The 14,091-nt window shown below is 42.0% G+C and overlaps 1 pseudogene and 1 gene segment (V, D, J or C); one reads left to right on the plus strand and one right to left on the minus strand.

The window, feature by feature from the left end:
* The window catches only part of LOC147190296 (uncharacterized), a 110,538-nt pseudogene that overhangs the window by 56,476 nt on the left and 39,971 nt on the right, over nucleotides 1–14,091 (minus strand).
* On the plus strand, nucleotides 925–1,899 carry LOC147190300 (T cell receptor alpha variable 19-like). The segment is given in 2 exon segments: nucleotides 925–1,072; nucleotides 1,142–1,899. Coding segments are annotated over 2 exon segments (501 nt in total).

Below are 14,091 nucleotides of genomic sequence, written 5' to 3' on the forward strand. Positions count from 1 at the left end.
GAACACTCAGCTAGGCAAAACCAATCCTTAGGCTTGGTCACGTTTGTCTGACAACATGAATTTGTTTCCTTTCCTTTGGACCAGGAGTCAAATTCCTCTGTGAATCATTCCGCTCACCCCTCGCGTTACAACCCAAAGTCAGTGATGCTTTCGGTTGGAAATGTTTTGCCCCACATTTGAAGTCTGATCTGTGATTTTGAGAGCTTTTTTTCCCTCTCTCTCCAAGGGATTGTTGACATGGATTGATTCAAAAAAAATTTTGATAAACAATGGGGAAGGAAGAATTCAATATGTGCAAAATGTCATGATGTTGTTTGCCAAAATGTATTAAAGAAATGGAGTTCAATCTTGAGTGATAGTTGCTCGTTTACGCCGACAATTTCGAATTTCATCCGTAATTTTCATCAAAGAATGACCTCTATTTCCATACTATTTTTGATACCCTGGTCGTCTTGGCACGGACGAGCGTTTGTATATATCTTGTTCTTCTCCCACTGTGTAACCATCATTGACAATGGTGATCATTGCTGTGATCTGAAAACTCGTGACATTCCTAGCGCGCCTGAAGGCGTGAACTGTTGCATATGTGGGTGGAAGTACCACCTCTGCATTCATGATCATCCAATCACAAATCAGCGGGATGTGTGAAGGAAAAAAATATCTATAGTGTGTATGTTATTAAAATGGATTTCTTGTCACAGTGGTGTGACATCATCAAAAGACCACATTGTGATATTTGAGGGAAACTTGTCGGGACCCGTTTGTGTACCAGAGGAAGCCTGCTATTCCCCTCCGCCACCGCTTCTCGGCCAGTGTTCCCAAGAAGAAGATGCAGACAAGGTCAAAGATGACATGTAGAAGAGCCACAAGAACCACAGTGCACTGCTGCGACTCAGGCGGAACCTCTTCCTCTTCTCACAGCAGCGCCAGACTTCCAATGTGCGGGTGTGATGACACTGCCTCAGGAAATGAAGGCCCCGCCTCCTCAGCCAGAAGTCAGCATTCATGCAGACAGGGGGTGCAGACATGAATCGGGCGCTTTTATGTGTGCTGATGGCTGCTTGGAGTCTTGGTAAGGTCATCTGAGGCCAACGCCACTTTCAACTGATTTCTGACCACATTTGTTGCCTATTTGTGACAGGAAGCAGCGGCCAGAGAGTGCATAAGCCCGAAGGGGACGTCCGGAGACTGGAGAGTGCAACAGTGACGCTGGACTGCAGCTATGAAACATTGGTGAGCAACGACGACATCTTCTGGTACAAACAAGAAGCCAACGCAGCACCCGAGTTCATCCTAAGCCGATTTAAGATCGATCAAGGCAAGACGGCAGAGAAGTACGCTGACAGGTATCGCTGCAGCATGGACGCCAGCGCTCAGCAAGCTCCTCTGCGTATCGAGCGCGTGAAGCCCAGCGACTCGGGAGTCTTCTACTGCGCCCTGGAGCCCACGCTGACACATCCACTGGCATGCCTGCACAAAAACTCTTGCAACCGCCTCATCTCGGAACATACATTGGGGGTGTGGCCTCACAGGAAGAAATGGGTCAAACTGTCGCAGAGCTGCAACTTAGCGTGACAACAGGCTGTTTTCGTGCTCAAGGAGGATATTGTCTTGTCCCGTTGTGGCCCAGCGGGCCTAAAAATGTACTTTGTAACTCACTGAGGATGATTTTTCGATTCTACTTGCCGCTCACTCTGTCATGAGTCTCAGATGTGCTCCTTTGCTCATCTGAGTTCAGACTCCATATGGATTCCTTCTAGTATTTCAATGTCCTCTCCTTCTTTCTGATCTGAAGTTAGGTCTGTTCAAAATAGGACAAATTTGAGTTGGGAATACTCATTGAAAATTTGGGTAGAGGTCACATGTTGCATTAAACTAGTGCTTCTCTAATAGTGGGGCGCACCCCCCCCCCCCCCCCCCCCCCAGAGGCTCCGTCAAGGCGGGTGCATTTGACCTCGGGGAACGTGCATTTTTATTTTTTTATTTTTATTTTTTTTTAACTGTCCTAGAATAAAGTGCAGCGGCACCTCCACTACATTAGGGGCAGTGGCACTCTCATTGGCAGAGTTTGCGCAGGGAGCATTCGAAGGGAGGTAATATGACGAGGCATATGTAGCGCTTGCTTTCACTGTATGACTACGTTGGCAGACGAGGAAAGATAGATCGGTGTGTTTACTGTGTCTAAAAATGTTGGTAGCGGACAGCATGAAGCCAAATAAATTAAGGCGTCACTTCAAAACATTACACCCCAATCATGCTGATAAGCCGCTTGAGTTTTTTCAGTGAAAACGTGCCGAATATTGCCAACAATCATTACGCTTCGTGACTGCTCTTTCAGTGAACTAAAACACAGGTCCCGGCTACACATTGAGCAGGAGCCAAGAGTTGCTGTGTCCTGCTTCAAACCTCGCTTCGAAAAGCTGTGCATTGCAAAATGTGCTCATTGTAATCATTAATCCAGACATCTTTGATAAAAAAAGAAATCAGCACAAATTATTTTATATATTTTTGTTTTGCAAGTTCAAGTTATTTTTAAATATTGTGCTCTGAGTAGGGGTGTTCACATGGCAGACATTTGCTTCGGTGCTGCACCGATGTATTTTGTTGCGATATATCTTACATCGGAGCAAATTTTGTGGAGCGTTCACACGGACAAAGCCACTGACGAAAGAGAAGCGTGTTAACCCCCGTGCTGTCACGTAGCAAGGTGGTGGTGGACCCCAAAAAGCAGGCAGGAGGGAGGAGCAGGGTGTATTTGAAGAATTGTATTAAAACAAAGAAAACTAAATCCCAAACAAAGTCCAAAGTATCAAACAAAAAAGCATGACTAAAGCTAAAACATAATGAACTAAACATGACAGAAACTAAGAGCAAACAGCAAAACACATGACAGTAGCAAGAAGCAACAATGACCCGACACCGAGTGTTCGGGCAGGAGTCAACAACTAATTACCAAATGACCAACAGGTGTGCAGCTGCCGGGGGAGCCCTCCAGTGCCACCTGTTGGTCCCTAAACCGAATCATGACAGTACCCCTCCCTCAAGGGACGGATCCCAGACGTCCCAAAGTTGTCCAAAAGCTTGCCTCGCCGGGGAACAGGAACTAAAAGCGACGGCAATCCTTGCCTCGCCGCAAAACAGGAACTATAAGCGACGGTGACCTTCACCTCGCCAGGGAACAGGAACAAAAGCGACGGCAATCCTTTTGGCTGGGCGTGGCCTGATGTGGACGGAGCTCGACGTAACGGGGGACAGCCGGACGTGAACAGGGGCTCGGCCTGACGTGGGCGTGGACGTGGCACGGCTCGTCATCGACGTGAATGCGACTCAGCTCCAACAGACACGTGACGAGCCTCGGCTCAACATAGACGCGGACAGGGCTCGGCCCACCGTAGATGCGGCTTGACGAGACGAAAACAGGACAGCCGCATCCCCAGCGCTGCCTGAAAGGGGAAAGGGGTGTCGGCCGCAGACGCGCTCCGCCAGGCACATGGTGGAACAGGGACCAGTCCTTGGTACCTGCGGGGTCCAGGTGGTCGGGTCATTCTGTCACGTATGCGAGGTGGTGGTGGACCCCAAAAAGCAGGCAGGAGCAGGGTGTATTTGAAGAATTGTATTAAAATAAAGAAAACTAAATCCCAAACACACAAAGTCCAAAGTATCAAACAAAAAAACCATGACTAAAGCTAAAGCAGGTGCACACTGCAATCCAGGAGGAAGGGCCACAGAGCTACGAGGAAGTGTGAGTTGCTACGCATTGCAGAGCGGAAAGAAGGAGCAGCAACAGCAAAGTCAACATTTCTCTCGTGTGAAGCTTTCCCACATTTGAAAGTAAAGAACAGAGCGAAACATGGTGGCAGCGCATGTGTAGAAATTGGCGACGTGAAGAGGGGGTTGGACGAAACGCTAGCTCGTTAGCACGGAAGCTAACCGCGGACGTTAGCACGGAAGCTAATTGCGAAAAGTCGCTACGCAGCTGGAACCCACCACCAGAGACCAACCAGCCGAACGCCAGCGAGCGTGAGGGAGCCGGCAACCCCACTTGCCACGTTAGAAACACCCAGCAGCAAGCCCACTGGACACGTCACAAACTAGCATACAACTGGCTAGCAACGAGACCCGACAAAATGCCACCCAAACAGAAGCAAGACACAAAGCAGGATGAGGATTTCCTGACCCTCACTCAAGTAAACGAATTACTCCAGCAACAAAAAGAGCTTTTTACGGCGCTCTTGCAACAACAACAGGAAAATTTCAAAGGATTTGTCAAGATGATAATAGACTCAACAAACTCACGACTTGACACTTTTACCAGGGAAGTCCAAGAAATAAAAGCCAGCATCAACTTTACCCAAAAAGAGGTAGACGACATTAAAAAAAATCTAATCTGTCAAACTGGCCATTCCAAAGACATGCAAACAGAATTCTACAAAATATGTGACGGCATGCTTGTATTAACAGACAAGATGGACTACTTGGAAGGACAGTCAAGAAGAAACAACTTGGTAAATGATGGAATTGAGGAAAAACCGGGAGAAACGTGGACTGAAACAGAGGAAAAAGTTCAAAAAATCCTCAAGGAGAAGCTGCTGATACAGGGGCAAATTGAGGTGGAGAGAGCTCACCGCACAGGAAGACAAGAACCTGGAAGACCTCGTCCGAGGCCAGTTGTGGTGAAATTTCTCAAATACAAGGACAGATCAAGGATCCTACAAAAAGCAAAATACTTAAAAGGCTCCAACATCTACATCAACGAAGACTTTACAGATGCCGTACGACAAAAAAGAAAAGAGCTCCTCCCAAAATTAAAAGCTGCACGTGACAGAGGGGAAACTGCCTACTTAAGACATGACAAACTTATCGTCCACCCCCGCACCAGTACTCCAACACAACAGGCTCGAGTTCAACACCATCAAGCAGCATACTGAGAATTATTCACCACCCGAAGATATAAACTCTGACCCTACTGAAGCAGGAAATTCACATACCAAAAACATGGACTTCGAACCCTTTGATGACCCTTCCAACCCTTTGATGACTTCCAACCCTACTGACCACAAGACATTTGACCCTGAGAACAACTTGGACCCGGACAATAACTTTTTCAAGACCGACCAACCGCGAGGGAGCCAGCGACGACCGAATGTGAGGGAGCCAGTGATGACCGCGAGGAAGCCAGCGACGACTGCAGGGAAGCCAGCGACCGCGAGGAAGCCAGGAGACAACCAGCCAGCGACCACCGCGAGGGAGCCAGCGACGACCGCAAGGGAGCCAGAGACGACCGAGAGGAAACCAGCGACGACTGCAGGGGAGCCAGTGACCGCGAGGGAGCCGGGAGACAACCAGCCAGCGCGCGTGAGAGAGCCGGGAGGCAGCCAGCCAGCGAGCGTGAGGGAGTCGGCGACGACCGCAAGGGAGCCAGCGACCACGAGGGACCCAGGAGACGTCCAGCCAGCAACCGCGAGGGAGCCAGTGATGACGGCGAGAGAGCGAGCGACGACAGCGAGGGAACCAACGACGACCGCGAGGGAGCCAGCGACGACCGCGTGGGAGCGGGAAATTCACATCCCAAAAACATGGACTTCCAACCCTTTGAAGATATTGACTATAAGCCATTCGATCCTGAGAACAATTTGGACCCAGACAACAACTTCTTCCAGAACAAACAAAGGGTAACAAACTCTGACTATTACCTGGATGAACAATTCAACACTAATATAAAATTGGAAAATGCACTTTCAGTAATACACTTAAACAGTAGAAGTCTCTATAAAAACTTCACAAAAATCAAAGAATACCTGACTAAATTCAATAAATTTAAAATAATTGCCATATCAGAAACTTGGCTTGATGAAGATAAAACAACTGAAATGGAAATAGAAGGTTATGAAATGTTTGCAACTAATAGGGAAAACAAAAAAGGAGGGGGGGTTGCAATATATGTAGACAAAGCACTTAAATGCAGTAAAATCGAGAGATTGACAAACACAATAGAAAACCTAATGGAATGTCTAACCATTGAAATACATAATAAAAAGGCATCAAATATCATCATAAGTTGCATCTATAGGACACCAGGATCATGTATTGACACATTCAATAAAAAACTAACAGATATGCTCAGTTACAACAACGATAAGAAAACACGAATAATATGTGGTGACTTTAACATTGACTTATTAAACCCAAATGGACACAAAAAAAACAACCGACTTCATAAATACTATGTACAGCAACAGCTTTTTCCCAGTAATCCTGAAACCTAGCAGAATAACAGTTGACACGGCCACATTAATAGATAACATATTTATAAATAAGATTGACCATAAAATGGAAAGTGGACTTCTCATTAATGACATAAGTGACCACCTACCTGTTTTTGCAGTTTTTCATAATTATTTTGATAGAAAAGCTAAGTCAACAACTCACATAACAGAAATAAGACTAAGAACCCAACGCTCCACCGACGCCTTTAAGCAAGACCTAGAAAAACAAAACTGGACCGAGGTCTACTCAAACGAAGACCCAAATACAGCGTTTGAAGTATTTCAGTCTACCATAATCTCTTTATATGATAAACATTTTCCATTAACTAAAGTCTCCAAAAAGTATAAAGACCCAAGTAAGCCATGGATAACGAAAGGCATAGAAAACGCATGTAAAAAGAAAAACAATTTATATAAATTGTTTTTAAAATTGAGAACTGAAGAAGCAGAAAAAAAATATAAGACCTATAAAAATAAACTAGTAAATATTATAAGAACCAGTAAAAGAGATCATTATCATGCACTATTAGAGCAGAATAAAAGTAACACACAAGAAATATGGAAGATACTTAACCAAGTAATCAGAAATAGTCCTAAAAAAATGTATTATCCAGAGTATTTTATCAAAGGCAAAAATACTATTTTGGAAAAAACTGCAGAAATAGCAACTGAATTTAATGAGTATTTTGTCAACATCGGCAGTAACCTAGCAAAACAAATTCCTGATCCAACAAACTTGTTTGAAATAGATAGATATGTAGAAAAAAACTCCTCCACGATGTTCCTTACTGCTGTAAAACAAGAAGAAGTATCAAATATTATAAAAACTTTTAAAAATAAAAAGTCAACTGATTGCTTTAATATTGACATGACAATAATAAAGCAGATTATAGAATATGTAGTGCGACCTTTCACGCACATATGCAACCTGTCATTCAAAGCTGGTATCTTTCCATCAAAAATGAAAATTGCTAAAGTTATTCCAATCTATAAAAGTGGAGAAAGACATCGGTTTACAAATTATAGACCAATATCACTACTACCACAATTTTCAAAAATATTAGAAAAACTATTTTCTCGCAGACTTGATAGCTTTATACAAAAGCATGCGCTGTTAAGTGAGAATCAATATGGCTTCAGGGAAAAACGGACCACCTCAATGGCAGTTATGGAGTTTGTGGAAGCAATAGCCACTAATATAGACAACAAAGAATTTACTGTTGGGGTTTTCCTAGATCTAAAAAAAGCTTTTGACACAATAGATCACAGTATATTATTGAAAAAACTAGAAAGATATGGCATTAGAGGTGTAGCTTATAAATGGATAAAAAGTTATTTAGAAAACAGATATCAGTACGTGCAACTCAACAATAAAAAAACGAATCAACTGAAAATCACTCACGGAGTTCCTCAGGGGTCAGTGCTTGGTCCAAAACTATTCATCTTATATATAAATGATATCTGCAAGGTCTCAAAACAATTTAAATGTGTCCTATTTGCTGATGATACAACTTTCTACTGTTCTGGAATAAATCTGAAACAGCTCCTGACAACCGTAGAAAACGAATTAAACAAATTAAAAAACTGGTTCGACAGAAATAAATTGTCACTTAACCTGAAAAAATCGAAGTTAATTGTTTTTGGCACAAGACCAATCAAACACCAAGCTAAAATTATGGTAAACTCAATTGAGATAGAAAGAGCGTATGAAACCAAGTTTCTCGGATTAGTAATAGACTCAAAACTATGTTGGAAGCCACATATCGATAACGTAAAAAGAAAAATAGCCAAAACCGTAGGGATCCTCTACAAAACCAAGGAAGTGCTAAATAAGAGATCTTTGTACACATTATACACTTCATTATTATTACCATATATGACCTACTGTGTGGAAATATGGGGAAATGCCTGCAAAACAAACACACTCCCTATTCTCAACCTACAAAAAAAAGCAATTCGAATTATTAATAGATCAAAATATACGGAACCCACAAATCCACTATTTATCAAATTAAATACGATGAAATTTTATGACCTGGTTGACTTTAAAATCGCCCAATTAATGTACGAAGCACACAATAGCCTGCTCTGCCAAAACATTCAGAAGTTTTTCGAAATTCGAGAAAGCAGCTATGATTTAAGAGGTACCAACTTATTCAAAAAACTCAAAACAAGAACAAACATCAAGCAAAGAAGTGTATCTATCAAAGGTGTTAATCTGTGGAATAATCTCGAAACGGACCTGAAAATGAGTAAATCGCTTGCTGAGTTCAAAAACAAATTCAAAAAAAGAGTACAAACAACCTACATCAATCAGAGTTAAAATGATAAATTCAAAACATTAAATATAATGATAAATCAGAACTAAGTTGATAAATAGAGAAAGGTATATAAATATCCATTATGAATACAAGAGAAAATTGACACAAGAGTGTCAGGGTGTGGAAGTATATAATCCCGATACAAACCAAAAGTTGTAAAAATATCACGGTTATAAGGGTAAAGTATGAGCCTTAATGGAGACTTCTTTCTTCTTACTTTTTTCTTTTCTGATTGATATAAAAATGATTTATTAGATACAATCACATAACGGGGTAGGACTAGATAAGTTTTTTACTTCTTCCTACTCCCTTGAACATAATAACTGTGTTGAATGAAGATTGATTTCTTTCTTTTACTTTTTTTATCTACCTTATTTTCTGTCAAATTATTACTGTATATATGTTTTATGTTCAATAAACAAACAAACAAACAAAACATAACAATGAACTAAACATGACAGAAACCAAGAGCAAACAGCAAAACACATGACAGTAGCAAGAAGCAACAATGACCCGACACCGAGTGTTCGGGCAGGAGTCCTTTTATACGACTAATTACCAAATGGCCAACAGGTGTGCAGCTGCCGGGCGAGCCCTACAGTGCCACCTGTTGGTCCCTAAACCGAATCATGACACGTGCAGCCCCACTTGCGTTGACACGGCAGTTTCTGCAGCGGTGCAAAATGAGAAAGAGCTGTCGTGTTGGTTCTTTTTAAAACATACACAACTCAAGCAATTACTGTACAGGCACATACTTCTCCTTCTCGGTCTGCTCGAGAGGCATTCAATGACCGCCCCCGAAAACGTAAATCAACGATGACTTCAATGACACTCATAAAAGCAAACATAATGCGCCAAACAGAAAATCAAGAGAAGAAATCACAAAATAAATTCTATTGGGGGGGGGGGGGGGGTGAACACACACAGAGGAACAAACAACACAAACAACTCCGAGACAGTCCAGTCTCCGACAAAAGAAAAGATGACGGAAGTACGACAGAGCATTTGTAACCTTTTTGCCAAAAAGAGCGATGGAATCCTTTGAATGCAGTTTTATTGAAAAGAAAAAAAAAAGACGTCTGCCCCGCAGCACGTTTGAGAACACACTCTTCACAACTAAAATCACTTCCTGCTTTCCCTGACTTCAACAGCCAATCAGAATCTATCAACATAAAATCATCTCGAAGCAATTAAACAACAGAATGCAATTTAGGTAATCTTAACATGAAATAATATGATGCTCAAACATAAAATGAGAATATAACATAAGCTGACACGAATATTAAAGTAAATACTGTATGTCCATAATCATCTCGATATGCAGGTGCACCTGCTTCCTGTCACTTTCGATACTCGCCGACCTTTTGGCATGTGGCAAGCTGGCACTCGGTGAGACGGAAAGCAGGAAACGTGTGACCGCTCAGTGCCTTTCATAGTCACTCTCATCTTCAATGTTCTTTTTTTATCAATCTTGATATTTGGTTTCACGTGATTGGACTTGTGATATTTCGTTTGTGTATTCTCATTGTTCTCTTGTACCTTGCCTTCGCAAGCGCTTTTTGTTCTACGTATTTTTATTATTATTTTCTGATTCCTTGTGGCCAGGCAAGCAAATAGTACTAATAAGTTAGCTTGTTGTGACTGTGATTAAAGTCCAGATCCGGATAAAAAATATTTTTTCTGATCTTATTTCTTGTTCGAGCCAGTACATATTGTTGTGGGAAATAATTTAGCACGCACCAGCATATGTTTTGGTTGTTTATTGTGGCCACTTACTTTTGAACAAAGAATCTTTCACTGAAAAGTCTCTGTGAACCCCAAACAAGACATTTTTTGACTGACGAGAGCCCAAAAGATCCTTTGCTTTTGAGACAGTTTGATTGCCTCGCCTGACAGCTAAAAACTCAATTTTCAAATCATACATTATTTTGTTTAAAATAGAGCTGTCAAACGATTAAAATATTAATCTAATTAAAAATGCAACTGTCAAAATTAACTCAAATGAACTAAAAAATTAATCGTCATTACTCACACATTTTTTTATCGTTTCAGAATTTCCTTTTACATTTTTTGTCCTATTTTTCCCCATTTTAATGCTCTCATCAACATGGAATCATGAATCAGTTTTCTGTGTGCCAAATGCAAATATTTACTGAAATAACAATTTCGATTTTCAATTTTACATAAACATTTTTCACTTGGAGCAGTTATTCACACATAATCTCTCACACAATATTACTGTCCATCAACAACAGTGAAAAAATTTTTTTGTCACACAACAGCTGCTTTAACAGCTTTTTTTATGAAATCAAAACAGAGCAATATAACATTATAAAGTGCACATCTAAGGTAAACTAGTACTCAGCCTATAGTGCATTTAAACCATGGTTGCATACTTCGTTTTTCTCAAGTTTGCTTTGAACACAACAGTCTGTTTCTGTATGTTTGTTGAAGAATAACGAGACACTGGACACCAGTGTTCGTTATGCGCCGCTGTATTCAAAACTGCCGGCCGTACAAACAAGCGCACGCACTCCCCCCGTGCTGCTGGGGCAAACCATTCACTCCCCCTAACACAGTCAGGCTATGTTGATTGTGTTGGTCCTTCTTGCGCGGAAGTCTCTCTATGGTTTTGTGTAGACCTAATTTCGGATGACTACACTTGGTTCGATGACAACACTGGAGACGTTTTATTTTCGCTAGGTCGCTACCACTGCGGCGCACTGTCACTGTCAGACGAACACAGAGAAGCTCCACCCGCTCTATTTATATGGACACAGAACACTGTAACCTTCCACACAAAATAGTCAGTGGCATACATCGTATACCTGTATGATACAGAGAGAGAGAGAAGAACAGGTAACTTTGGTCTTGTCAGTGGAGCAATCTGGCAACTTTTTAAAAGTAAACTTTCCATTCATAAACTCTTTAAGTATCCGTTTTCGGTGTCTCGCGCTCCCGTGGCTGGCAAAACAGACATGGGCGTGGACTTCTGCAGCGCGCTTGTTGTTTTGTTTCTGGTGTATTTATAGAGCAACGTAACATCCGCTTGTGACGTATGCTGCGTTAATCTCGCGAGAAAAAATTTAATCCCGTTAAAATTCATTTAAATTAATGCCAATAAAAACGCGCTAAACTGACAGCTCTAGTTTAAAAGCAAGAATTTCAGTTTAATATTCATGAAATTTGTACTGGACTACGGAGCCCGCATCTAGAATGTCAGTGGTGGCCTGACCACAGTGGCATACTGGTCCAGGACCATAAGGCCATTGGGCCACCGTTAATGTCGGATCCTGTATCATTTTCCTGTAGTATGTACCATTACTTGGGACCACCTGGTAACATTAAAATAGAAGTGAATGACTTTTGAGCGGAACTTTGAAGAGAGGCAACATGATGCCAGCACAGTGAAGCCAGAGGTGGTGGGCGTGACCAATGTGGTTGCAGCTTTGTGTCACAGGATGGATGTTGTTGCAAGAAGGCTGCTGCAGGCTTCAAGATTGTCTTCGGGGGCGGGACAAGAATGACAGTGGAAATCAGGATGATCTTAATATTTTCGGTAGCTTGTATTTTCCACCTCTTGTATTGACATCATTGTTCGTGAATACTTCTTTTTCTTTCTCCACTCAATTTTTGGGGAAAGATTCAGTTGTTTGCTTCTGCCGAAAATCTTCTTTCACAGACACTTGAAGAAGGGTGTCCAGTCGACATGGATTACATGAAAGTCGAGTGGATGAGGAAACTTGCTCTGAGTAATGCCGCTATGAAGAGGTGGACCGCTGTTGTGAAATTAGTTTGAGTGTTGCAACTGGTAAATTTTCCCATACATGCAGTTGTAACGAGCAGATAACTGGTACACTGACCCTAAATTTTATTTGTAGGTAAGGTAAATAACAAATGGGATTTTGCTGGTATCGCGCTTTTCAAGGCACTCAAAGCAGTTGAACAATCCTCATCAGCATCAGGACCAAGTTGTGGCTTTGGTATTATGCTCAAGGACCCTTCAGCATGGTCACTCTGACTCAGGATTGGACCCACGACCTTCAGGCTGGGAAATAACCACAATACCACCATAGCTGTGACCCCACCATAAGGATCCCGAGTGTGTTCTTGTCAAAGTTTCTCTTGAGGTTTTTGTTGAGGGACCAACTGACGTGTGTCAGGAGATTACTTTTTGGAAGCGGCACCAGATTGACTGTGGAGACTTGTAAGTTTGGCTTGAATTTATCGCAACCCAAATTGTGTCACTACCTTAAAAAGAAGAGATAAAACAAGATAAAATACATTTTTTGTGTCCATTATTTCACACCACGAAGTTGATGGAGTTTGCAACTCCACAACAGATCTCAGGAGGTTCTTGTTAAGGAAGTAACTAATGTGTGACAGGATACTACCGGTTACTTTTTGGAGGTGGAATCAGATTGACAGTGGAAACCCGTAAGTGGGATTTATTCATTTTTTGGAAGATAATTAATTAGTTTAGTTTGAATTAAAATCAGAAACAGAAAATTTGCTAGTTCATTTTTTGTTTTGTTTTGTCTGAGCCTCACATTATCTGAATGTTTAGTCGATGTTTGGATGTGGAACCAGATTAAGCGTTGACCCTAGTGAGTAGAAACATGGCAAAGTCTATTTGGCGGCTCAATAAAATGAAATTTGGGGATTTGCTCGTTACATGTTGACATGCTTTGTGTGAATCTTTTACAAACTCTGTCACGAACAAAAAAAGAAAGCCATTGTTGTATATTAGACATGTCAGGAACCAGCAAGTTTCTTCAAAGCGACAAGTAAACACCATAACCCAAAGTGGATCACTGGAAAAAATCTAAATGATTGTTTTATTTCCAGATTCATTTAGTGTTGAACTAAAAATAGAACACTGGAAAAAAAATTGCCGTTCGTGATTTTGGTCCCCATGGATGCTTGAACAGGGTTGTACGGTGCTCTCCATTTGCCCACGTCAAATGCCCGGCCGAATATATCATCCGCAAGGGGAGAGCTTGCAGCTAAATGGATGCACTTGGCATGCACCAATCTCATACACCCCAGAGAGTCAATTTCTGCTTCAACAAAGTCATTTCCCTGTCTTGATTTTAAAAGGAGTGAGGGGAGCCACTTGGATTGGTCATTTATATTCCATATTATGGTCATGAAAACTTTTGACGCAACTTCCCTTGTAATGTGAGTATGTGGTTGGTGTTTTAGGGGAGGACTCTGAGCCATCCTTCTACAAACTTGAGGCTAGCAACCTGACGGCGTGTCTCGCCACCGGCTTCAGCCGACGCAATGCCACTGAGAAGCCGGGAAAAGGACACATGTTCGAGGAGTCTCGTCCTGCGCGAATATCAGATGACTCGTTATACAACCAGGTGGCACTGCTGACAACCGCACATAACGACACGTGCGAGGAAGGTGAGGAGGGTCAGGCGAGGCCTCCAGTCATCTTAGTGGAGTCACCACCTCACGTCTGCTTCCTGTTTTGCTGCCACAGGTGACAGTGGACA

The sequence above is a fragment of the Hippocampus guttulatus genome, chromosome 19, assembly GCF_054856545.1.
Source record: "Hippocampus guttulatus isolate MCC_2025c chromosome 19, RoL_Hgut_1.0, whole genome shotgun sequence".
Classification (NCBI taxonomy): Eukaryota; Metazoa; Chordata; class Actinopteri; order Syngnathiformes; family Syngnathidae; genus Hippocampus; species Hippocampus guttulatus.